The sequence below is a fragment of the Zasmidium cellare genome (genome assembly GCF_010093935.1).
Source record: "Zasmidium cellare ATCC 36951 unplaced genomic scaffold M409scaffold_25, whole genome shotgun sequence".
In the NCBI taxonomy this organism is placed as follows: domain Eukaryota; kingdom Fungi; phylum Ascomycota; class Dothideomycetes; order Mycosphaerellales; family Mycosphaerellaceae; genus Zasmidium; species Zasmidium cellare.
The window spans coordinates 380,738-405,205 of record NW_022986969.1 but is presented as its reverse complement, the minus strand read 5'-3'; the positions used below and the strand labels follow the sequence as shown (position 1 = coordinate 405,205).

The window sequence follows — 24,468 nt, the reverse complement described above, 5'->3', positions numbered from 1 at the left end:
GCGGTCGTGATATAAGCCTTCCCATTCTTCGCCTTGTTCCCGATCATCGGTTTGGTTCAGTGCTGAAACTTCGCCTTGAGATCAGAAGTAGCTATCATCGTAGCAGTAGGCTTATCATGCTCGCTCAGGATAGAACGGTGTTTAGCGCCTCGGAGGATCCTCTGACAAAATGGAAGCCGACCTGCGGCCGTCTTGTGCATTTTCTTGCGATAGACCAATGCCAGGTGCACAGCTACTGCCTGATAGGCCTCATCCTCGGTACATCCGAAATCAGAGAGCTGGCTTCTTGTCCAAGAGGGGAACGGGAACATGCTTGAGCGACCGCCAGGCCGCATGATTTCGAACAGGTCCAGGAAGTAGAGAATGTCCCACAAGGTGAAGCGCTTGCTTCCAGCCGCAGCACGCCTCGCAACGATTCTTCTGATGATTTTCCCGAACTGCTGCCATGGGGTGGCTGCGGTCTTGGGGCGGAGCAATGCAAGAAACAACGTCATGTTGTTGTAATGAACAGTCGTGACGCCAAGGTAGTTGAGTGCGAACCTGAACACTCCAAACCTCCTGCGGAGGGCATGGAGCCCGTCTTGGCTAATTTCGTGAAATGCCGCCCACATCTTCCAGTGATGCAAGCCAATCCAGACCGCTCGAAGCAATGGGCTGGTATGGCCATTCGTGAAGGACTCTGGATAGCCATCGTTCAGGCGGTACGGCAGGCGCTCCTCAATCATCCATGGGACAGGCTGATTTGCGTCGCCTGTACTGCTTGCACTTGTAGTAACCGTGACCATGAGGAGTTCCAAAAATGCCGTAACACCCTCTCCACCGTCGGGGACTTGGGTCATAGCCTTTAGCGTAGTTGGAGGCAGTCTCCTGGTTGTCAGCTCGGCGTACCCGTCATCTGAAGACACAGCGGCGAGCTTTGACGCGCACGACGGGGTGCGGTTGACGTATACAAAGAAGTCTTTGTTGGTGTCGATGTGGGCGACAGCACCAGCTGTATCTGCTGCCAGATCCATATACTCCACGACAGATCGATGGCGACAGCGAATGATACCCTCGGGGTGATAAATTGCAAACGACATTCGCTTCTTCTAGGAGCGAGTCGGCGCAATCGTGAGGGCAGCTGGGGGCAATCCAGAGAGCCCAAACATTCCTGCGAAACGCGCATCAACGACGAGGTCGACTATCTCATCGTTGTCGAGGAGCATAGACCGGTTTATCGTTGCAACTTCTTCGATGGCTCTGTGCCGCATGTCAGCACCACTCTCGCAGTGCTAATCTCAAGCAGTCCTCTCGTAAAGCGGTCAAATTCAGCCAAATTTGCCGGTGTCTCGTGGAAAATGCGAATGTACGGTCGCGTCTCTGTTGGTCGGCGTTGTATGCAGAATGGCACGATGTCCATCAAAAGGCACTCAGAGAGGTTGAGCTTGCCATTTACGGTGCGTATGCAGATATGCCGAAGGTCGAGAGTGTTCTGGTAGTGGCGTGATCGACTCGTCTTCGTGACTGGGTAATGCAGCATCACCAAGATGGCGGCGTCAATGTCGCCAGCTGGACAGACGAGGAGTCGGTCTTCGAAGGTGGGTTGCATGATCTTGATGCGACATATCATCGCACACCAGGAGTACAGTAGCCTGCCATCGATCTTGTCTCTCCACGTCTTCACCAGTTGGGAGATCAGGCCAAGCTGAAGGCTGCTGTCCTCGAAGAAAGTCAACAGGTTCTGTTGAACTACGGCGGGATCTGGACGTTGAGCGGCCATATGATCTTGAGTCACTCCCTGTTCGTCAAGGAAACTCTGTACAATGTCACGACGGCTGTGTTTTGGTAGATGGCGTCGGCCTGATACCCCAATGGAAGGAACGACTTTGACAAATGATCTGTGCAAAGTACCCTCCTCGGTCCGATCAAAGTGGAACGAATCGAACTACTGTCTCTCTGCCTTTTCGTAAGCGATTACGCTGCTGATTGCACTCCAGGCTGCTTAGAGGGCTTAAGAGTAATAGGGAGAGAGGTTCCACTTTGAGCAGAAATCCGAGGGTACCTGCACAAGTCTCAGCTGTAACAGCCTTCATTCTGTACTCATCATTCACATCTCTGTATAACAAGTCTCAAAAAAACCAAAATCTCAGGTAACGGACTCACAACAACCGCCAACACCTTCGCTAGTACTCTATACCCAAGGGTGTGTGCTAAAGCCCCGCGCACCCTTCACTGCCCGAAAGATTGCACACTTTTGTTCCCTACCACGCACACCGAGCGAGGATTCCCTTGGGGTATTTGCGCACGAAAAACTTCCTCGTCTCGTCCAAAAGGAGAATGCCCATGCCGAAGGACATGGGAAGGAACCAGTATTCTGCTGGGATGACTGCCGTTTGCTGTGGAGAGAGACGAAGTTAGTAGCTGTTATTTGGTGGGGGTTTTGGTTGGGGAAGGGGTTGCAAGGACTTACCAAAGAACCATGGAAAGCTGGTAGGTACAAGAAGAAAATGGCGAAGACGAGCGCGAAGCAGATAGCTGGGATCAGGTACCAGTTCATGCTCTGCTTGAGGACGGATCGGCGGCGAGTGCGGACGGCGAACAGGGTGAACCATTCTAAGAGTGGTATGTCAGCATCACGAACATTGCTCTGCGTCAGATTATTACTTACGCATGACTACTAGCGTCACGAAGTAGATGCTGCTAGCGACATTCAAGATCTCCTGCTGCTCGTCGCTGGTAAAGCCGGGCTGGACTTGGTTGAAACCAAACCAAAGAGTCGAGAACTGAATGCCTTGGCGCTCGGCATACCAGTAGGCCATCGAGAAGGCACTAACAGTCTCAAGAATACCGATAAAGCCGTAAGCCTGGAGGACCAGCTGCCAGTTGACCAGTCTGTCCTTCTTCGCGTTACGTGGTGGGCGATGGAGGACGTCCGCTTCAGGTTTCTCGTACGCCATCGCAGTCGCAGCAGCACAATCCGTGAAACAACATATTATTATCATCAAGAAAGAGCTGAGGATCTGCGGCAGGCCGAAGGCGACGTTGGTCATGACGGGCCAAAATTCCGAGAAGCTGCCAGCGGGGAGTAAATAGGTGATAGTCTTCTTCAGGTTGTCGTAGACGACTCGGCCATATTTGACAGCTTCGACAATGGCGGCGAAAGAATCGAGGAGGACCATGTCGGCTGCTTCGATGGCGATGTCGCTGCCTGAGCCCATTGCAATTCCGATATCAGCCTGTAAGTAGGAAGTCAGTTGCGAATGATCAAAACTCAAGCTTCTCATAACTCACCTCTTTGAGCGACGGAGCGTCGTTCACACCATCACCCGTCATTCCGACGGTCAAGTCACGCTTCTGGAACTCCTTGACAATCTGAAGTTTGTGTTCTGGCGTGGTTCGCGCAAAGACGATCTCGTCGTACGAGGCGAGCTTGTCCCACATACTATCGTCAAGGGTCTCAATGTCCGCGCCGGAAAGAACAATGCTGGTCGTCTTGGCTTCTTCAGATGATGATGAGTAGGTCTCGTGAATGCCAGCGCTTTCCAGGTAGCCATTTGTGAAAGCAAGTGATGCCACATCGTCGACGTGCTTGGGATGGTTTGTGATGATACCACATTCTGCTGCAATGGCCGCGGCCGTCAGTTTGAAGTCGCCCGTCACCATGAAGACCCTGATTCCAGCGCCTCGTAGGGTAGAAACGACTTCAGGAATCTCTGCGCGCGGTGGATCGACGATGCCAACAAGACCAGTAAGAACCAGATCACCGCCAGCTCGGGCCATGATATCACGCTCGTACTCTCTTGGCTGTTCCGTGGGATCGAACGGTAGCTTCTCAATGTCGAGTCCACGTTCAGCCAGGAGAATGACACGTTTGCCTTGCGATGACCAGTAATCCTTCATGCCTTCGAGGGTACGTTTATCTTGTTCGGTCATTTGGGTGATTGATCCATCGCTGTCAATGTACGCCGTGCAACGCGGAAGAAGAATATCAGGAGCTCCCTTGATCATCAGAAGAGGGTTGTCGGAAGTCTCTGACCTGGCGACATTGATAGCAAATTTGTTCTTGCTGTTGAATGCGACCTTGAAGATAGAGCGCCATGTGCTGCGGAGGTCCACAACGCGGTTCATTGATTCTGCAAAGCGCAAGATGGCTGTGTCGGTGGCGTCGCCGTTCACCTTACGGTCCATGATGGGCTGGTCGATAGTCGATGCGTCGAATTCGGCCTCGTTACACACAGCGCAGACATTGGCCAGCTGACGAAGTCCCTCGCTGGTCTTGTAGCGTTGTTCAGCTTCGACAGCGGAGACAGCATCCTTGCCAACCAGGAAATCTGTGACCGACATCTGGTTGCGAGTCAGAGTTCCAGTCTTGTCCGAGCAGATCACGTTGACAGCACCCAGTGTCTCCACGGTCTTCAAGCTCTTGCAGAGAACATTGTTCTTCTTCATGACATTCGCCACGATCGTCAAGCTTGCCGTAACGGCGATTGGCAGGCCTTCTGGTATGAAGGCCACTGCTACGCTCACACAGCTGACAATCAACCCAGATACTGAGATAAAGTCTGGATGGTCTTGTCGAAGCCAGGCAGCCCAGAGGATGATGACGACGACCACCATAGTCAACATCAAGCATACGATGATTCCGACGAAATAGTAGATTTCCCGCTCCAAGGGTGTAAGACCCTTCTTTGGCGTTGAGGTCAATTTGGCGATTCGTCCAAAAACAGTGCGATCTCCAGTCTCGACAATTAAGCCCCAAGCAGAGCCAGAGACACAGTGCGTGCCAGCAAGGCCAATGTTTGCCGTTTCCAGGAAGTTGACGTCTGTTGAGTCGACGGAGCCGAGCAGTGGAACGGTTTCACCGGTGAGGATGGATCGATCGAAGCGGGCGTCAGAGGAGACTTCGACGAATCGAACATCGGCTGGCAGCCTGTTACCGATCGTTATGCGAATGAGATCTCCGGGTACCACGTCCCTGCCATCCACCTTTTCTTGAGAACCGTTTCGGATGACCAGGCAGTCTTCAGGTAGCATTTTCGTGATCGATGCCATAACTCTTGAACTTGAGAAGTCCTGCCACCAGGAGAAAGAAGCCTATGTCTTATCAGCATGTCGCTTGTCTCGCTCCATCGCTTCTTTCAACGTACCTGGATAACCCATACTACGATTAGAACAATGGCCAGTGCAAGGTTAGCGACAGCTGGGTTGGGGTTTCCGAGAGGTTTCCAAGCGATGAACACCAGGATGCCGGCAATGAAGAGGATGGAACCAAACCCTCCGAAAAGGTATCCGAACAGCTTCTGAAACCATCTTGATGGTGGAGGAGAGGGTACGTTGCGACCGAAAGTCTTGAGCTTCTGCGCAACTTCTGCGCTGGAAAGACCGTTGGTGCGGGAAGTCGAAAATCGGGCAAGAAGCTCGTCTGTCGGTGCGGTGTGGTAGTCGATGTCCTTAAAGTCGATCTCTTTGGTTTTCTGCTTCTTCTCGTCTTTGCTAGGTTTCTGGCCTTCTTCAGCAAAAGATTTCCGCTTGTGCTCTTCGATGCCGAACGAGAGGGTCTTGAAGAGTGGCGGGAGGGCAACGCTAGGATCTATACTTCTGCGAGCCGTGCGGATGGATAATGATGAGTCCCTGGAGCTGGAGCGAGGTCGCGAACGTCCTCCACCCGTTGTGTTGACGCGCCTGGGGCGAGCATCGGTTTCGGCATATGTGACACGACCCCTCTCAGGCGCACGCTCGAGCTCGTCCACGGCGTAAGTATGCGCTTTGGGGAGCTGGTAAGGAAGCTCGGGTTCGCCCATCTTGCGGAAGTTCCTTTGTGCGATGGGCAGGCGCCGACAGTGAGCAGAGAGAAGAAGGCAGAAGGAGAGAGTAAGAGAAGGGAAGAACCAATGCGAGGGGCTCTATATAGCGAGGGCGGCGGTTTGCACGTGCAAAACGAGATGCAACGTGGGAAATCGTCAGGATCTAGCTCAGCTAGCTCGCTCATGTGCCATCGACACGCGAAATGATGGTTTAAACGACGCAGCTCGTCACGCTGTACCACTGACGATGCTCTAGCTCGCGTCCGCGTGCCCAACACAGAATCCTCGCCGCATTCTGGCTTTGAAGCGAGGAATGGCAGCTCCGCTTGGCAAAGGCACAGCCTGCAAGCCAAAGCCGAATGGGCTGCGTGATTTTACATCTCAGTATGAGGCATTTTCGGTCTCAGGAGGCTAGTCAGCATTTGGAGCTGGGTTCGGCCTTCCCAAAGCGACACCGTACGCCCAGCGCCGTTGGGAAACACAGCTGAAACGCTTCGACAGCGTAGAAGCCTTCTGTGCATTCACCTTGACAACAATCGTGCTGCGGCTGGACAGATGAACGAGAGTCAATGGGCCTCAGGGTTGTCAGAGGAAGAGGTAACGTCTGAACAAGGTATCAAAGACCAATCACGCCGCCCCGCCACAGCCCGAACGCCAAGTCTTTTAGCGAAACTCTCCGCTAAACGACGGCCAACAGCGAGGCCCTCTCAGCCATAATGGAGCGAAGCACTCAAAGACTGGTGGAGAAAGAGACGACGGCGGCAGGACTATGGCATCGTCATCGCCGCACAAGAACATCCTCCTGCTGATTGCAGATGACCTGGGCAAGTACGTCGGCTGCTATGGCTGCAAGTCCATCAAGACGCCCAGCCTCGACAAGCTCGCGGCCCAAGGCGTGAGGTTCGACAATGCTTTTGCCAGTACCGCATCCTGTAGTGGCAGCCGCTCGACAATCTACACGGGTCTGCATACACACGAGAATGGACAGTACGGCCTTCACTGGTTCCGGTCACATTTCCAGACTTTTCACCACGTAGATTCTGCGCCTCTCCTCTTCAACCAGGCCGGCTATCAAACTGGCATTGTTGGCAAGATTCACGTCGGGCCACCTGAAGTGTACCCATGGCAGGTCAGAAAAGAAAGCGATACGCGCGACGTGGCGTGGGCGGCGGACGAAGGCGAAGCATTCTTCAAGGCCGCCAAACACAGCAACCGCCCGTTCTTCTTGACTGTAGGCTACATCGATCCTCATCGTGACATACAGACTCGTGGCGAGTTTGGAAATGTACCTGAGCAGTACGGTGACCGGATCTCCATCCCTGAGGTAAAGGAAGAGGACGTTGAGATCCCTCACTGGATCAACGAGCTCCCTCAAACGAGGTACGAATTCAAGGAGTATTACAAGGCTATCAACAGGACAGATACCGGTGTAGGACTCATACTTGACGCTCTCGAGAGACAAGGTCTTGCAGAGGATACTCTGGTCATTTTCACCAGCGACAATGGACCCCCCTTCATCAACTCGAAGACCACACTATACGATGCTGGGATTCACTTGCCGCTCATAGTCCGCCATCCAGGCTCGAAGAAAGGCGCCGTCAACCCCAACATGATCTCCTTCATCGACATCCTCCCAACAATGCTAGACTGGGCAGGCCTCGACCTAGCAATGAAAGGCAAAGACGGCCTCTCGCCACCACGCCGAGGCCGCTCCTTCCTCCCCATAATAGATCGAGAAGACGAGGTCGACGCCTCCACCTGGCAACACGAAGTCTACGGCTCCCACACCTTCCACGAAATGCAAAACTACTGGCCCACCAGAATTCTAAGAACCAAGCAGTACAAATACCACCGCAACATCGCCTGGCGACTCGACTTTCCCTTCGCAGCAGATTTATACGCCAGTCTCGCTTTCGAAGAAATCCGTAACATGGACCCTCCCGTCAAGGTAGGAAATCGCACGTTAAAGGATTACATCTTCCGGCCACCGGAGGAGTTGTACGATCTCGAAAACGACCCGGAGGAGATTCATAATTTGGCGGAGGATGAGGAGTCTCAGAAGCTATTGCTTGAAATGCGCGAAAGAGTGACCGAGTGGCAGAAGGAGACTGGTGACCTGTGGCTCTATCGCGATGGGCAAAGCGTGACTGTCTTGTCGAGGTATGCGAAAGATGGGATGGAGGTGCCAGAACGGCTGGACTTTGATGCGGAGAATCCTGGTACGAAGGGTGTGGTTATGACGAAGCATTTGGATAAGGATGCGTACTCGGCTGGGATTAAGGAGACGAAGTATTGAGGACGAGCTCACTCCACTGTGCTGGCGTAGTGTGTCGTGGAGGTGAGACAATGACTCTCTATCAGGTCCCAAGTAAAGTATACAGTGAGGCAGGGGAACGGTACTGCGTAGCCACTACAGTCTCTGCAAGTAGCGAACGAACGCAACTCCAGAGGCAGAGGATCGTCCGCATGAATTGCATCTCTTTCGTTGAATTGTTCATCCTATCGATCTCTATCTGCCGACCTCAGAGAGCGGTGCTGCATGCAAGACGCAATGCGAATTGCATGTGAAGATCCTGCACTCTGCACCAGCCCTGAAACCTTCGACGTTGTATCGATGCCAGTCAGAGAGCAATCCTTTATGCTGCAGTCAACAGGGTTGCGGCGCCTGTCTTTCTTGATCGACTGCTCGCTTCGCGGCCAAAGGATTTGGGGCTTGGAACAAATCCTGAGCGGTTGAGGTTGAGTAGCCGGGGCGCGCGGACGCGCGCGATTTCGGTGCTGTGGAGATCGATTCGTGGATTCGATGTTGAGGATCACCAGCTCCACTCCACGTGTGCTTTTTGGTCCGGTGATCTTTCTTGCAACCCTTTTTTTGTGATTCAACGTGTCTGACAGCATTGTGGTCCCTCTGTGTGTGCATCCACATCGGGTCGAAGTTGACGTTCGCCATCCCACGTCGTCTTGAAGATATCGCGTTGGATCAGAGCTTGTCCAGAAGCTTGCGTTTCCGCCTTTCCAGTAGTTCTGCCTCCACTTGCTCTACAGTGGGCAGTATCCAAGGCACCCCATCTCCAGCATCTCCGGGCAGAGCTTCCCACTCCGGGTCCTTAACATCATCCTCCGCCATCAGAGTCTCGAATGCCTCCTTCTCCTTCTGTGCCTCATACTCCAGCAAGGACCCATCTTCTTCATCCAGATTGTATCCATAATATCCTGCATCCACCTTCAACCGCAAATCATGCCTCGTCTCCTTCTTCTCCGATTCAGGCTTTTGCGTCGCAGCTTCAAACATCTCCTTCACACCAGGCAACTCCCTCGCCCTTCCAAAATACCTATACCCCTTCCCACCACCATCGATCACCCTCCCCTCGTCATCCATCACTTTCGCACCCCCGCGCATATAATTCGGCCCACCCAGCTCTCGAATCCGCAACTCCCACTGCCATTTTTCGCGAAAGAGTTTGTTCAGCTCGTCGTTGATGTCGCGGATCTGATAGTCGCTCAACGCAGGGTCCTGGATCTTAGAGACTTTGCGACTGATTTCCTTGAGCACTGTACCGCGCCATCGCTCGCAGGTGGGGATGTGGTCCTGTTGTGAGATTGCTTTTGGGCGGCGGGTTCGTGTGGTGTCGAGGATGCCTAGGTCTTGTGCTTGTTGCGCCCGGAAGCGGAAGAGCATAGATTGCGCTTTTTCTGAATTGCGCGCCATTTTGAAAGTGCTGCTTGAGGCTCTGAGTGTGGTTGGTGCGGAGAGGTGGAAGGTCTGATCTTTGAAGATTGAGCCTGAGGTCTTCTTTGCGACGACTTTTGACTTTCACTTGATGCCCGTGCGCTGGTCCGTGCCACCGCATCTCGCTCTTCCACCTCTTGTTCTGTCTTCACTCCGATATAAACATCAACATCGTCACAAGTACGATCTCGTCAACATTTCCATTGGGTGCGGCGATGATTGGCTCCGCCAGAATGTTATGCTGCGGCGCTGCCGATTCTCTTTGCGCGACATTGCCGTTCAAATCATCCAAAATCTCAGACCAAAACGCGAGATCGACGCGGTTCTTCAAGCTCCAGCTGCTCACCGCATGCTACTCTGCAAGAGGCTAACCTGCTATTGTTAAGCAAGGCCATTGGAAATGCTGCATAAAAGAGCCAAGGAAGGTTTAGGACCAAGAAGTCTGGTACTATCAGAACGTACTCTTACTAAAGCAGCCGCCCTGAGAGGCAGATGAGGCATCCAATCGAGTTCGGGTTACCATTTGTGGCTGCCAGCGCGAGTAGACTCGAGCTTCATGATGGCCTCGCTCATCACATATATCTGCAAGGATATGTCCACTTAGTTCATCTGATGGAACATCGACAAGACAGAGTTCGAAGAGCAGCATCATCATGTCGACCCACAGCTTCACGATCAACAACGCAAATCACACTGGCATCACTGTCAGCTCACTTGCCGAATCGCTCAAATTCTGGGAAGGTCTACTTGGCTGCAAGATTCTCTATCGCAATCACATGGCAATGAGCCCGGAGCTCAATGTCATCGGCGTAACGGATGCCGTCATGGACAATGCTATGGTTGCGTTGCCAGATGGGACTCGAATAGAGTTGCTAGAATACTCAGCGCCTGCTGATCGCAAGGTATACAAACCCAGAGGATGCGAGTGCGTACACCCCAAGTCGAGCCAGTATGAATCATTTGGTCTAACCACAGCGGTCTAGTGTTGGAAGCGCTCACATTGCGCTTGACGTGAAGGGAACTGAGGCGCTCATTGAGGAAGCAACGAAGCTGGGCTGGAAAGCAGTGGATCGTCCGCAGAGGATTCGTCGTGGTGATGGTACGTACTGGACTGCCATCTATATGATCGGTCCAGATGGAGAGACGATCGAATTGTTGGAGAAGCTGGATGAATGAGATGGCATTTGCTAGGAGAGGAAGTTCTTGCTGGTCTTGTGAGCCAGAGCTTCTATAATGCGCACGAAGGCCATGGCATTAACTTATTACGACTATCTAATCAGGAAGATTGCCATGCCGATAGTTCGAGGAACAACGAATGAGAACTGCTTGCTGCCCAAGCACACCTCTGTGCAGACGTATACACGCCACGACTCTTGAAGCGAGTCCAACTAAACTTATTCCCAAAGTGTTTGCTTGGTTGAGCGGCCGGCAGTGTCAACATCGAGCAAATCGGCAGTCGAAGAGATGGACGATCAGCACAAGTCAGGCACGAGGTTAATTAGATTCTGCTCGGAGTGCTGTATCCATATGTTCGGGGCAAGCGTCGTGCGATAAGGTTTGGGAGAATATCGTCTAGAACATGACTATGTGAAAGTGAACGTGAGGTAGGCATCGTCTTTTTCTCCATATCTGTCTCGTTTGAAGGACAGGTTCTCCCAAAGACTGCAACGTACTGCAAGAACAGTGGTAAGCGAATGTTCCAGATATCATAGAAAGTGGGTTGAGGTTCGAAAAGTGCTGAGGTCGAAAAGAAAGACGTGGTGACACCTTGTCATGTGATTGCTCCTGCCTCATTGGGGCTTTGCGTGTGTGGCTGTGCTTGGATCTTCGATTTTGCTGGCGCAACGTCGACAATCTACAAGCACAAGTGTACATCACGGATCTACAGATTGCGAGCCTGGAACCACGAATACGCGATCAAGTATCAACCGATTTCAAATCTTGTTGCACTTTCCACAACTCACCTCGAAGCGCTGAGACCGACACTGCCAGCATAAAGTTCTCGCCTTCGCTGTATATGCGAACAGTCCATCGCCCACTCGATCACACAAGTAACCAGGACATGTGCCACTCGGGCCGCCAGTATCCTACTGTGCTTTGAATACCTGGCGCGACTGCTGTGCTCTGTTGAGATCTATCTTCCGTGAAGAAGTTGCCACTTCGATGCAGCAATCCACCAGGATTTGGAGTTGTTCAACATCCGTCTCCAGCCATGCTGATCGCACCACCAGCATAGCCACTACACGAGCTATCTCTCAGAGCCAGACATAGCGAAGTCTCGCATTCGCGCGGACACCTTTCTGCAGTACACATTCTTCGATCTCTTCCTCCCCGAAACGGACCGTGTGATGGCTTCATCTGGCCTGTTCGAGTCTGCGGACAGCGCCCAGAGGCGGGAACGCGCAGCAATCGCAGCGCAGGCATGTCAAACATGTCGAAATAGGTCTGCTTGCTTCTTCTCCACAGGCCGGCCATGCCGCCAGCTGCACTTGTTTCACAGGCTAATTTTCCCTTCAGAAAGAGCAAATGCGATGAACAACGGCCGAAATGTAGGTGCACGACAATTCTCACCACGATGACTAGCTAACCAGCTGTTAGGTGGCCTCTGCAGACGGTTGAACGTCGAGTGTGTTTACCGGGAACCGCTGCCGACAAAGTAGGCCAATCTCTTCCCCCCTGCGGCTAAAAGTTTGAGTGAATGCTAATATTCTGCAGGAAAGACAAGACCATGGTCCATATCCTGGACACATTGACAAGACTCGAGAACAAGTTCGACAATCTTGCGCTGTCAAACAGCGCTGAAACCCCAGAAACAAACGCATCCGGTCCCAGAGCTTCTGTCAGCCATTCATCAGCCTCTTCGAATCGAGTTCATCGGACCGAAGGTTACGGTGCTGGACAGGTTACGCTTGAGCTGCAGCAAGGATATCATCACCTGACTGTTCCGCACAAGATCATTCTGTGGCCCAGCATATACATTCACTTAATCAACTCGGGCATCAGCGCCGCGTCAGACCTCCAATTCGTTTTGCAAGAAGGGACGCCATGGTTCATCAGACAGGAGATGTCCGTCCAGAAGACAATCTTGGCTCCAGGAGTCGGCCTCTCCACTTTCCAATTGAGTGGGCGCTCTCCTGGACAGAATCAATCTGAGAGGGTTGCCTTCACGACTCTGACTGTACAAAGGATGCAAGAGTATAGTGAAGCGTACTTCAATACTTTTAATGTGCTGGCACCCGTACTCAATAGGGAACTGTTCATGTCGCAAACCATGCCGGGCATTTTGCAGGACGGCTTCGGTGATGGTGACGAAAACAGCGTGCTTGCGCTGCTGGTGCTCGCACTGGGCCAGCTTGCTATCGAAGGCGTGTTCGAGCGGTCTATCAGCATGGTCAATGGCACTCCGAGTGGCTTTCGTGGTGGGACATTGGAACGACCGCCAGGAATTGAGATCTTCAATGAGGCTCGGCGGCGGCTGGGGTTTATTGCAACTCAGAACACACTCGAAAATGTGCAAATCATGCTTCTCCAAGCGACCTACTACGAAGCAACAGCGAGGCACCTGGACTTCTGGCGTTCTACAGTCACGGCATCCATGGCATGCCAAGTCTTGATGAAGTGCCAGAATCATGACTGGCAGACTCCGCACGGGGACCTCATCAAGCGAGCATACTGGACTTGTGTGCTGAGCGAAGATCTGTATCACTTGGACCTTGACCTGCCCCAGAGTGGTATTCAACAGCTCGAAGACACAGTGCCTCTACCATATTTCCACGAGGGGCAGGATTCGACGACAACAGGCTTTACGGGCGACGGCGAGAGGTCTCATTTTCAATATCACTTCCTTGCTATGATTGCTCTACGTCGATTGATTTCAAGGATCCATGAAGTGATTCACGAAGGTCAGTCTCGTTCTTGCAGTTTTGATGATCGAAGCTTACAGCATCACAGCATCCAGCAATCAAGCAGAGTCTGCTGATGACTATGGTGGTCCGCCTGTGACGGTCATCAGAGAGATGTCCCGGCAGCTCGAATCATGGCGGTCACTGCTCCCTCGCCCACTGCAGTGGCAGGACCACGACAAGCTCGACTTCCCGAACAATGATACAACTGTCCGACGACCGAACGAAGCCTTGTTCGCCCCGGATCAAGGTCCCGTCCCCATCGGTCACAAGTTCAACCTCGACCTCGTCACAGCTCAATTGCGAACTCGCTTCTACTATGCCCGCTTCATGATGTACCGGCCGTTCGTCTACAAGGCCTTGCATTTTCCAGAATTGATGACCGAGGACGACTGCAATTGCTGCGCGTTAGCAATCAAATCAGCATTGCTGTGGCCAATCGCCATGGCTCCTCCCAAGAACAAGAAACGCCTCGTCCCACATCTATTCGCCTGGACACAGAATTTCATGGGCATTCTCTTGATCCTCCGCATGACGACGGAGAATGAGTGTCTGAAGCAGATATGCGAGGAGCATGTCGACCAAGAAGAGATTAAAAGGACAGTGTCGCTGATGTTGGAATGGGTCCGGGATGTCCGGCAACTTGATGGGATCGCGGAGTGGAGCTGGAAGATACTGGAACCGCTATACGGTCTTCGGTAGCAGAATTGTATTGATGTCGAGGTTGTTATTCTGGTGATGCATGGCACGGAGTAGAAGATACCCCTTGTCAAAAGGCGCAATGCGTAGCTGATGGAACAGCGTAAGGTTTTTTGGGCTCATCGCTCGAATGTAACATCTTCAATTAATTCCTTACAGATCTCTGTGAGGAGCACGTCGATAAATATCTTGACATGTGGACTTCGAAGTAGTGCCCGCATCGTCGTCCTGGTCGGTTACACCCGCCGCTAAGTCGTAATCCTTGTACATTTCGAACCTTAATTCAAGGGAGATTGAAGCTCATCGAAAGATACATCACGCGAGGACTTCTACTTTCCCCTCATCCACGAAAACACACCCTCCCCACGAATGCATCGCGGCTGAAAGCGACTGCCACCATGGCGCAGCAATGTTCAATAACCTTCGACGACCGGTGCCCTCGAAGGCCGCTCTCAAAGTCCTCTACCAACTCGCCTACATCTCCTCTGGAACCGCGGTGGGCATCGCAACGCTCTGCACGGAGGAGCGCAGGAGACAGGCGAAGATCGTGCAGAAGATAGCTGATAATGCGAAGAGGATACGGCAGAGTCCGCGATATGTGCATAATGCGGCGACGGCGGCGAGGAGAGATGAGTCTGGGGATTCGCAACACGAGCTGATGCAATACGCGCCATTGGATCAGATGGAGGGTGAGCAGGGCGAATATGTCCAAGGCGAACACGTCAATGGATGGAAAAGAAGACCAGTTCGTGATAGCGATCTGCCGTCTGCGGTTGAGCGAGGATATGAGCAACTGTCCTGGCGGGGTTACAAACGTGCTCGAAAGCGACGGAGGTCGGCTCGAGACCAAGCAAAGACCGAGCGTGTTCGAAACCCTTTCGTGTCCGACCAGTCTACCAACCATGGTGTTCTGCGACGGGTCGAAGCGCCAACCGCGTTGATCAATGTATACTCAAGAGGGAGACACGGAGGAAGTCGACTCAGCTTCGTGCAGCAAGTGGAAGAGGCAATGGAGAATGACATGCCCTCGCACTTCAGAGACATGCTGAAAAACTCGCCGAAAGAGAGCTTTCGCGGTCGACGGAAGTCAGTAACACCGCAATCGCTCTCCCTGGATATCGACCTCTTCTTTCAGAAGCAACCGTGGAGCTCGAATGGAATTACTGAAACAATGATGGCATCCGTCCTTTTCCTGGATGCCATCAAATTTGGCACACTCGTGGAGATCGATTCCCTATTTCGGTGGATGGCCACCAGAGATGCCCTCCAGCCCGCGCATTTTATTGCGATCTGCGATGCACATCGGGGTCTCGCAGACAGACTTGACCACCAAGAGCTTTTTGAGTTCTATAGAAAACTGTTCGAGACAGACGAGTTCCGCGGCCTCGAGACGACAGAACGAATACACAGTTGCTTGACGGTGGCTGAGGACAGCGGGTCCTGGGACTTAGACCTCACCGTGGTCTCCCGCTATAATCGACTTCTAAAATGTGTGAAAGCTAGCGAATTCAAGGAAATCTTAGATGTCCTTGATGGTGCCATTGACAAGCTGCTGGATTCACACAACGCCCCACGTGCGCATCGTTGGACAAATATGGTGGTGTTGAAGATGTTCAGGTCATCCAGGATCATCCAAATGCTTGCACATGACGAGACCCAGCGATTGGGTGCAATACGAAGCAAGGTCTTCGAGTCTGCTCTCATGCATGGTCAGTTTGCGACTGCGTCTCGCCACCTGGAGCATGCGTTGCGCTATGAACCAGATGATGCTTTATTTCGTCTGGAACGATTTGCTTTGGCGTGCGCCCAGCGGGACTCGTTCGCGGAGCTTTCACGTTTCCTCCACCCTGGAGATGTACGCTGTAAAATCGACCACCTGGTCCTTCAATTAAGTGACATGGCAAGGGCTGCTGTGGCTAGAGCCTGCATTGGAGATAGAAAACGGCCTCTGCAAAGAAGCCTCTTCGACGAACTATACTCAACACTTCCGGAAGAGCACCGCCAACCCCTATTCGAGGCTCGAACCAGCAGACAACTCCAGGATCAGTGGAGCAGCAATCACGACCTTTCTGTTGTTTGGGAGGAATACCGGTCTGCAAGAGATTTTGCCCTTCACAATGGCACACAGGAACTGAAATTTGCTTTGGATACGGCAATGATCGACATTTGTAATGCTGCCAATCGTCCCGATCAAGCGCTTCGACTTCTCTCAGATCTTCATCAGCGCACGCCACATTCATCCCGAACCTTGTCAATGGCAGCAGTGTCTTTGGCACAAAAGAACGCATGGGAGAGGGTCAGAAAGCTTGTTGATCTCATGGCAACCTCGGGAACATTTGTACAGGACGGTCCCGTTTCCCGGTGCTTCGAAAACATTATCCGCCGGTTCGCACATCGCCATAATCCAGCAGACACATGGAAGTTTGTGACAGGTCTCATCGAGAAGCTCCGCTTCGTACCAACTTGGGCGACGACGCAAATCGTGTTGCGAGCTTTCGTTCGCAAGAAGCATTTGTCCTTTGTCTCTCACTGGATTAGGTACTTAAAAACGATGGGTCACCGATTTGAGATGGACGTGAGGGCTGCGGCGAGCCTGATGAACGCATATTATCTTGACCAACGGCCTCCCCACGTTTTGATAATGTGGTTTTGTCGCAAGATCACGCAGCTAGTGCCATCATTCGACGCGGCTGAATTCGAGCGTGTCATGCTTGAAGCTAATACATACGACCTGCGGAAAGGCAAGGGCGAACTTCTTCAGAAGGCAGAGAAGAACTTGAATGTTCTTCAGCACTTGGAAGGTGTCATATCTCGTCCATTCAATGAGCGTCCTTTTGCTTCGCCTGATGGGCCCTTTCCAAAAGTGCCAGACTCCAGTGGTGCGACAAGGCTGGTGCCTCAAACTAATCAGGTGGGCAATGTACCATCTCGTCAAGCATCGCAAGGAAATTTGCCCTTGGAAGCGCCGACTGTGGACGAACTTTTCCAGAACCTGATGCGCGACTTTGAAACCGAAAATGCTCCCTCGGATCATCCTACGGCTTCGTATTCTGACATGAAGAGCGATGGACATGTTACCGAGACCATTGGCTCTTCTCCCACACAGAATCCTGATGATGAGATGTTTGAGCAAGAAAGTGAACTCTCACAGTATCTTATGGACCTTGAAGCAGATCTGCAAACTGGCCGACCTTGTGAAGGTCCAGCGCAGCGTATCCAAAGAGAAATGCTGACAAAGTTCTCGCTGCAACACTACGAGGAGGTTTTGGAAATCTTCCGTTCTTCTCGTTCGCCTGCAGGTTTGCCTATATCGCGACAGGCACTTGAGACGGCTGTGGAAGCGAGCCTTCGATTACGTCGCGGCGATCGAGCTGAAGCCCAAGATATCATTGCAGAAGCCCGCCGAGCTGGAATGGACACTTCTAGTGCAGTGCAGCCAATACTTCTTCATCATATGTGGCATTTGAATGCAGATGACAAGAAGGATGTCAACAATTTACGCCTGATGGTCATGGACTGGGATCGTGCAAACGAAGCGAACGGACTTCCCATGAACAATCACATTGGCGTCACAGCAGCCAACATTCTGATCAACAACCACCGACCAGAGTACGGAATCAACCTCTTGAGCGACCTCAGCCGATCGGAACGCATTCAGAAAGAGCCGTTTGACATTGTGGCCATGACCGTCTTCATCAAAGGGTATGCGGCTCTGAGGTCTGAGAAAGGCATCAAATGGACAGTTGAAACCGTCTTAAAAAATGACATGCGAATCGATCGAAAATTCCTCGACACCCTCAAAGTCTGTGCAACGCATTTCGAAGCATCTGGTGCAAGTCGCACGGGAAAGCCGAATATGCGACCAAATCACTTTCGAGCACAACTCAGACAATGGCGGTTGATTTGCTCACAGCGGCGCACGCAGCAGAGGCAATCAGCGAAAGTTTTCGGGAGGAACCTGGTGAAGTTCATCTCCAAACTGGCAAATGAATCGCGAAAGCCGGTGATCAATGCCGATGTCAGGAAAGAGCTTGATGCCCAGCTCTTCGGCGCCTCGCCTTTCCACGAAGCCGCAACCTCAGCGGTCTCACCTGAAAAGCGAAGGCGACTAAGACGCACGAGGATGCGCGTTGCGAGAGAGATCCGTTGGGACCAAGGGCCACGGCATGAGGGTCTTCGGACAGCAGATGTCACTCGCGATGCCGTTTGGGTCCAGCAATACCGTGCTTTCCTTAGACGGGATGTCGTTATGCCTGATGGTAAGCTTGCTTCTTTCAGGTACAGGCTCGCCAATGTGCCCCGCCGAAAAAGGGCGCGAGAAGCTCGCTCAGGGCAGCCTGCACCGATCAATGAGAGCGTGGTGCATGATTTCGATGAAGAAGAGAGCAGCCTATGAAGGTCCCTTCACAACGATGCTGCAGGTCAGATATGACCCGGAGCAGTCTATTCACTCTATCGGTCCTCACAACGGTTCAAGGACACCACCCTCAGAGGATGATCACAGGAGGACTCAGTCATACTCTTGATACTGCGCCTGAGGATATTTGGTAAACGAGACAGACGTTTGAGTTCTATGCATAGCGCTGGCGTTCAGGCCGCAGGGGTCTTGTCTTTCACATGTGAATTTGACGGTCGAAGCACGTGACGCAGTTAGATGAGGATACTGTACTCAACAGAACACTGCAGGCCATACGAATGACTGTATGATATAATTATGAGGCTCCTAAAATATATCGCCTTTCATCCAATATTTTCTGTCATCTGTGGACTGTGTGTTGACGGTTGTCGAGACAGCCCAAGGCTTGGCCAGAAGTTCCACCGCTTTTTGGAGAATGACTTCGTGTCAAAACGCGGCGCGTTTCCCTGGACAAAATCTCGAGTAGGCAGACGACGAAACACCCAACAGCTCCCATCTCCTCACCACTCTCGAAGGCAACAACACGGAGAAGCTAGGGATACACAAACATGTCGCTTTCAATACCCAACGCCCCAAACCAGGGCCTGTTCAAGCCAGGATACCAAAAGTACGACCTTCAAATCGCAAACAATTCCATCAAATACCAGCAACTGACATTATTCACAGCTACGACGCAGAAGATGGCGCCGTCATCCGCAACATCGACGCCTGCCGCACGATCGCCTCGACCGTCCAGACCTCGCTGGGTCCCTACGGCCGCAACAAGATCGTCATCAACCATCTCCAAAAGATGATCCTCACCAACGACGCTGCGACCATCCTGCGCGAACTCGAAGTCGTACATCCCGCTGCCAAGCTCCTTGTCATGGCCTCGCAACAACAGGAAGCTGAGATGGGCGATGCGACGAACTTGGTGATCGTGTTGGCTGGAGAGCTGCTGAAGAAGGCGGAGGAATTGATCAGAATGGGACTGAAGACGAGCGAGATTGTGCAGGGGTATGAGCGTGCGGGCAAGTTTGCGCTGTCGACGCTGGAGGAGCTGGAGATTGATAGAGTGGAGGATATCCGGAATCAGCAGGAGTTGGCCAAGGCTATTCGGACGGTCGTTGCAGCGAAGCAGTCTGGTTCGGAGGATGTGCTGGCGGAGATGGTTGCTGAGGCGGTCCTTGCGGTGCTGCCCAAGAATCCATACAACTTCAATGTGGACAACATTCGGGTGGTGAAGATCATGGGTGGTTCGTTGGAGCAGTCTAAGGTGGTCAAGGGTATGGTGTTTGGACGAGAGCCAGATGGCACAGTGAAGAAGGCGACCAAGGCCAAGGTTGGTGTCTTCAGCTGTCCGATCGACATTTCACAGACCGAGACGAAGGGTACGGTTCTGATCAAGAACAGTAAGGAGCTGTTGAACTTCACCAAGGGCGAGGAGCAACAGATGGAGAACACAATCAAGGAGCTTCACGATTCTGGATTGCGGGTTGTCGTTGCAGGTGCGACGGTCGGGGAGCTCGCTCTACACTACCTCAACCGCTTCGGCATCCTCGTCATCAAGGTTCTGTCAAAGTTCGAGCTCAGACGGTTATGCAGAGTTGTGGGTGCTACACCTCTTGCTCGTCTTGGCGCGCCTATGCCAGATGAGATGGGCAACGTCGACATTGTGGAGACTCTGGAGATTGGAGGCGATCGTGTGACGGTCTTCAGACAAGAGAACGAGCAGACACGGACGGCAACGCTTGTCCTGAGAGGAGCAACACAGAACCACCTGGACGACGTCGAGCGAGCTGTCGATGACGGCGTCAACGTTTTCAAGGCCATCACGAGAGACCCGAGATTAGTACCAGGTGCCGGAGCCGCAGAGATGCAGCTCATCGAGCGCATCACTGCTCTTGCCGACAAGACCTCCGGGCTGGGCCAATACGCGATAAGAAAGTACGCAGAAGCGTTCGAAGTTATTCCTCGGACGCTGGCAGAGAGCGCTGGTCTTGACGCCACTGAGGTGCTTGCAAAGCTCTACACCGCACATCACAGCGCCGCATCAACATCGAAATCTCAAGCGAACGGCTCGAAGGGCGATGAAGACGACGAGGAGATCCCCTGTCTTGGTGTTGATATCGACACCAGCTCCGGCCAGGGCAACGGCACAATTGATGCTGAAGAGGAGGGCATTCTCGATTTGATGGTGTCGAAGTCGTGGGCCATCAAGCTGGCGACTGATGCGGCGAGGACCGTATTGAGCGTGGATCAGATTATTGTCGCGAGACAAGCTGGAGGGCCCAAGCCACCTGGTAAGTCATGAATGAGCTGTCTTCCAGTTGGACTGTGTTTACTAACCCTTCGACAGGCCCGAATCCAAACTGGGACGAAGACTAGATGTATTTGGTCTTGTAGCATGAGCGAGGCGTGTAGGTATATCTTGACTGTACCTAGCTGCAGTTACTGATTGTACAACAGACCAGCATGAAGAATGATATGAAAATGAATCGACTGCAAGGTCAACCGATATCTGGGCCTAAAGGTGATCCGCAGATGGTTTGTGCCGCATATTGACTCCACTTCATCGACTTGGACTCCTCTGCGTGGTCACGTTGCACGTCCATGCGTTTGTGTTTCGTTCGCACCACAATACACACCCCGTTGCTGCACCACATAACGGCCCCGTGCTGCGATCCACGCACCTACACGCCCTAAGAATGGCAGGTTTCTGCTGTCTTCACCAGGAATCGTCTATCTCCAAGGGCGAGATCCGAAAGATGAGAAGATGTCGATAGAGGAGAGGCTGGCTCAGTCTAAATAATGAAATTGCAGCTAATGGAAGCGCCGTTAGTCATTCTCCGAACGCTACAGAAAAGTCTACCACAAAACCCGGGACCCTCCACCTCAACGCACATGATGCTTGGCGCAATTGAGTTTCCAAGGGAATGCCTCGGTTTGGTCCCCCTCTGACGATCCACGATAGACATGATTATTTCGTTGCCTTCCAACGCGGTCCAAACTTCGTCAAGATCGGTGTAGTCTCACGCTGGCACCGAGGCTGCTCTAGGTAGGTACGGCATTGCATTGGCTAGCTCTGTGAGGCAGCAAGATAGATTCTTGGAGCTGGGATGGTATAATAGCAGGCAAGCCGCCGGCGTAGGTGGGAGGAGAGCTTTAACTTAACTACTACTGTGCCACTCACGAGAACGAAAGACCTCGACTACGATACTACAACTACAAGCACAACTCCCCGAACAAAACACCGCCAAGATGATGCGTCTTAGCAACTTCAGCAAATTGGCCCAGTCTGCCAAAGCCGCCCTCACGTCCCGAGACGCCGCGTCCACGCAGCAGAACCTCGAAACTATCAACGCCGCAGTCCAGAAGCTCACGGCGACTGTGGATGGCTACCAGGGTGGACTCCTCGCCGCGAACAGCATCTCCAACGACGAGGCTGCGCTCGGACAAAAGATCAAGGACGCCATCAAGGATGCCAACGCCAGTGAGATGGTGACCGAGGAGGAAGCGAGGGGGATTATCAAGTACATCACTGATACGCTCGAGCCTGTAAGTCTCCAATTATCACAGTAAACATACAATAAGACGAGGCAATTTTGACTGACATTCGACGTTCAGAACATCAAGACCTGCATGACCAGCCTCCAAACCAAGAAAGAGCAACTGAAATCCGCCGGCCTCCAGGGTACTGTGTCTGGCGACATGGAGGATCTGAGGAAGTTGACGAATGATTTGTCGACTGCGTTGTTGGCCAAGTCGCCTGAGGCGACGAGAGAGGATGGAAAGAAGGCGATGCAGTTGGTGGATGGGGATTTTGAGGTGGCGATTAAGGCTTTCGTATAAGGAGAAGAGGCAACTTTTTGAGAGTGTTTGGTCACAGCGTGTGAGTACGTTTTGCTTGTCAGGACTTGACGGCTGACCTCTTTTTGTAAATACTCGGTCGTGTTACAGGCCTTGAGGGAGATATCTGCTATGATCCCGGCTTTGGAACATCGCTCTTGCCGAAAGGCAGCCGTGTGTCAAATGGTAAGAACTACACTCTCTCCCCGCCATAGCGACTGCTACTCTGCCAATCGATCGGACAATCTGCATCGAGTCGTCGATGCAATTCTTGGAGAAGGACGTCATTCATGTAAGTCCAGGCTCAGAATCAATCTCACAGATCTCAGCATCGTCGATATCATCCCATGCAAAATGCCCATATCTCTCGACCTCATAATTAACACAGAACCCATCCTCACCCTCCAAGAAACCGCCCACTCCGCCCCAGCGACCCTCAACGCCTCCATCACCACCCTCCCGCTCTACCGCCATGGCTGCGACTTCGCCGATCCGGCGGGCCATTTCGCCAGCAACTGTACCCTCGCATGCCAACAACCTTCTGCGGTTTAGGATTCCATGGCGACGTTGCATAATTGTCTCAGCTATGGTGCGGTGTCGACGTTGCTGGAGACTGGGGGTTTGAGTGAACGGGATGAGGAGACGGTGCTGGGGATGGGATATACGAGGGATGTGAATCTGACGGCTGTGATGGAGCCGATTGATGCGTGTATGAGGGGGTTTTGTCTTGAGGAGACGGATGAGGGGGGATGTTATCAGTATGGGGTGAATGTGAGTACGCATTCGATTGGTCTCGGTTTTGGAGCAGGACGAGTGATCTTGTGTTCCATCTGAGCTCTTTCGTCTCAGGGGCTTGACGCCTGACAGGTTCAGAGAGGCATCAGCCAACAGAAGCTGACTGCCACATAGCACTTCGACCCAGGAACCTTCATCAAAGGGGCATGTGGCTACTTCAAAGCCTCCCCAAACGTTGACGTCGGTGGTGTTGGCGTACGTTCCCTCCAGTCTTCGAACTCCTTGACTCAGCACTGACACCAGCATCCACACAGGTATACGTCGGCTACTTCATGCAGCTCGCGATCCTGATCTACGCCTACATCCACACGCGCCTCCTAGCCAGCTGGATCCGCGCCGGAACATTCGCCATCTACGCCCCCTTCAAAGGCCTCAAACGAGCCCGTCAAGCCGCCGCCTCAGTGCAAGAACGTCTCAAAGCAACCCACCAACAAGCAGCACTCATCAGCGGCCTGGTGGAATTCCAACGATCTCAAGCTTTCTACTCCATCACCCTCCAAGCCGCCGCTATAGCCTCCCTTTCGGGGAACGGCAGTGTCTTCGAGTCGGAGAGCTATCAACAGATGCACCTCACCATCAGCTTGCTGGGGGACATCGCCGCGACGGGAATCGTGTGTATAGCCTTTGGGCTGTACATTCTGCATGGATGGAACAAACGATCGTGGTACACGACCGTCCTCTCGATCATCGCCATCGCCATCTCCTTCGTGGTATGGATCCAGACGAGGCTGCCCCTCAACAACTTGCGAGTTCTGTCGCCCATGGAGCACGACTTACCGGCTTGCGGAGGGAGATCCCCAGCGTAAGCCATCACCTCTCACAACACCACGACCTAGTAGACTATGCTCACGTGTAATCCCAGCACATACTGCCTCGAACCCCAAGCCCAAACCAACACCCCCCTCGAAGGCACCCTCATAGCCCTCTCCCTCCTCACCACCCTCCTCCTCACAATCCGACACTACCACGCCTACCACAACCGCATCCTCAGCATAAAACAATACCCCTGGCGCCTCGAACTCGCCGAAGCCGCCTTCGCCGGCATCACGGGCCTCATGATCTACACGCTCATCTCGAATGGCGAGTTGGCGGCGATCCGGCAAGGCGTGCAGTGGACGTTTTCGCAGCTGATCAGTGTGACGATTTGGGCGCCGTGTATTGTCGAGTATCTTTATGCCGCGGTGAGGAAGTGGAGTTTGGGCGCGAATGCGGAGTTGAAGAAGTTGTTGGAGGAGGAGGATAGTGATGAGGAGTGATGAGACGGATGTGGTCGTCTAATTGGTTAGGGGGGATGTCTATTGCGTACTGGTCAGA

At 52.7% G+C, this 24,468-nt stretch overlaps 10 protein-coding genes across 10 annotated transcripts; 6 read left to right on the top strand and 4 right to left on the bottom strand.

Moving 5' to 3' along the window:
• Positions 1-56: 56 nt before the first annotated feature.
• M409DRAFT_25076 (uncharacterized protein) lies at positions 57-1,013 on the bottom strand (the record flags this gene model as incomplete). The annotated part of the gene is made up of 1 exon (XM_033807532.1): positions 57-1,013. The coding sequence occupies one exon, from the start codon at positions 1,011-1,013 to the stop codon at positions 57-59; it is 957 nt and encodes a 318-aa protein (XP_033665571.1).
• A 200-nt stretch (positions 1,014-1,213) lies between these two features.
• On the bottom strand, positions 1,214-1,759 carry M409DRAFT_25075 (uncharacterized protein; the record flags this gene model as incomplete). The annotated part of the gene is made up of 1 exon (XM_033807531.1): positions 1,214-1,759. The coding sequence occupies one exon, from the start codon at positions 1,757-1,759 to the stop codon at positions 1,214-1,216; it is 546 nt and encodes a 181-aa protein (XP_033665570.1).
• Positions 1,760-2,240: 481 nt separating this feature from the next.
• M409DRAFT_56493 (uncharacterized protein) lies at positions 2,241-5,780 on the bottom strand (the record flags this gene model as incomplete). Its single annotated transcript, XM_033813311.1, has 5 exons — positions 2,241-2,375; positions 2,450-2,592; positions 2,648-3,215; positions 3,271-5,073; positions 5,127-5,780. The coding sequence occupies 5 exons, from the start codon at positions 5,778-5,780 to the stop codon at positions 2,241-2,243; spliced, it is 3,303 nt and encodes a 1,100-aa protein (XP_033665569.1).
• Positions 5,781-6,552: 772 nt separating this feature from the next.
• M409DRAFT_56492 (uncharacterized protein) lies at positions 6,553-8,079 on the top strand (the record flags this gene model as incomplete). The annotated part of the gene is made up of 1 exon (XM_033813310.1): positions 6,553-8,079. The coding sequence occupies one exon, from the start codon at positions 6,553-6,555 to the stop codon at positions 8,077-8,079; it is 1,527 nt and encodes a 508-aa protein (XP_033665568.1).
• Positions 8,080-8,763: 684 nt separating this feature from the next.
• On the bottom strand, positions 8,764-9,492 carry M409DRAFT_37022 (uncharacterized protein; the record flags this gene model as incomplete). Its single annotated transcript, XM_033810658.1, has 1 exon — positions 8,764-9,492. The coding sequence occupies one exon, from the start codon at positions 9,490-9,492 to the stop codon at positions 8,764-8,766; it is 729 nt and encodes a 242-aa protein (XP_033665567.1).
• Positions 9,493-10,166: 674 nt separating this feature from the next.
• Positions 10,167-10,689, top strand: M409DRAFT_25071 (uncharacterized protein; the record flags this gene model as incomplete). Its single annotated transcript, XM_033807530.1, has 2 exons — positions 10,167-10,438; positions 10,497-10,689. The coding sequence occupies 2 exons, from the start codon at positions 10,167-10,169 to the stop codon at positions 10,687-10,689; spliced, it is 465 nt and encodes a 154-aa protein (XP_033665566.1).
• A 1,172-nt stretch (positions 10,690-11,861) lies between these two features.
• On the top strand, positions 11,862-14,117 carry M409DRAFT_67788 (uncharacterized protein; the record flags this gene model as incomplete). The annotated part of the gene is made up of 5 exons (XM_033817550.1): positions 11,862-11,956; positions 12,031-12,062; positions 12,112-12,169; positions 12,229-13,376; positions 13,435-14,117. 5 exons carry the CDS (start codon positions 11,862-11,864, stop codon positions 14,115-14,117), a joined length of 2,016 nt encoding a protein of 671 aa, XP_033665565.1.
• Positions 14,118-14,523: 406 nt separating this feature from the next.
• M409DRAFT_56488 (uncharacterized protein) lies at positions 14,524-18,510 on the top strand (the record flags this gene model as incomplete). The annotated part of the gene is made up of 1 exon (XM_033813309.1): positions 14,524-18,510. The coding sequence occupies one exon, from the start codon at positions 14,524-14,526 to the stop codon at positions 18,508-18,510; it is 3,987 nt and encodes a 1,328-aa protein (XP_033665564.1).
• Positions 18,511-19,079: 569 nt separating this feature from the next.
• On the top strand, positions 19,080-20,898 carry M409DRAFT_67787 (uncharacterized protein; the record flags this gene model as incomplete). Its single annotated transcript, XM_033817549.1, has 3 exons — positions 19,080-19,138; positions 19,198-20,813; positions 20,870-20,898. The coding sequence occupies 3 exons, from the start codon at positions 19,080-19,082 to the stop codon at positions 20,896-20,898; spliced, it is 1,704 nt and encodes a 567-aa protein (XP_033665563.1).
• Positions 20,899-21,771: 873 nt separating this feature from the next.
• Positions 21,772-22,362, top strand: M409DRAFT_67786 (uncharacterized protein; the record flags this gene model as incomplete). Its single annotated transcript, XM_033817548.1, has 2 exons — positions 21,772-22,068; positions 22,138-22,362. The coding sequence occupies 2 exons, from the start codon at positions 21,772-21,774 to the stop codon at positions 22,360-22,362; spliced, it is 522 nt and encodes a 173-aa protein (XP_033665562.1).
• Between the last annotated feature and the right edge of the window lie 2,106 nt (positions 22,363-24,468).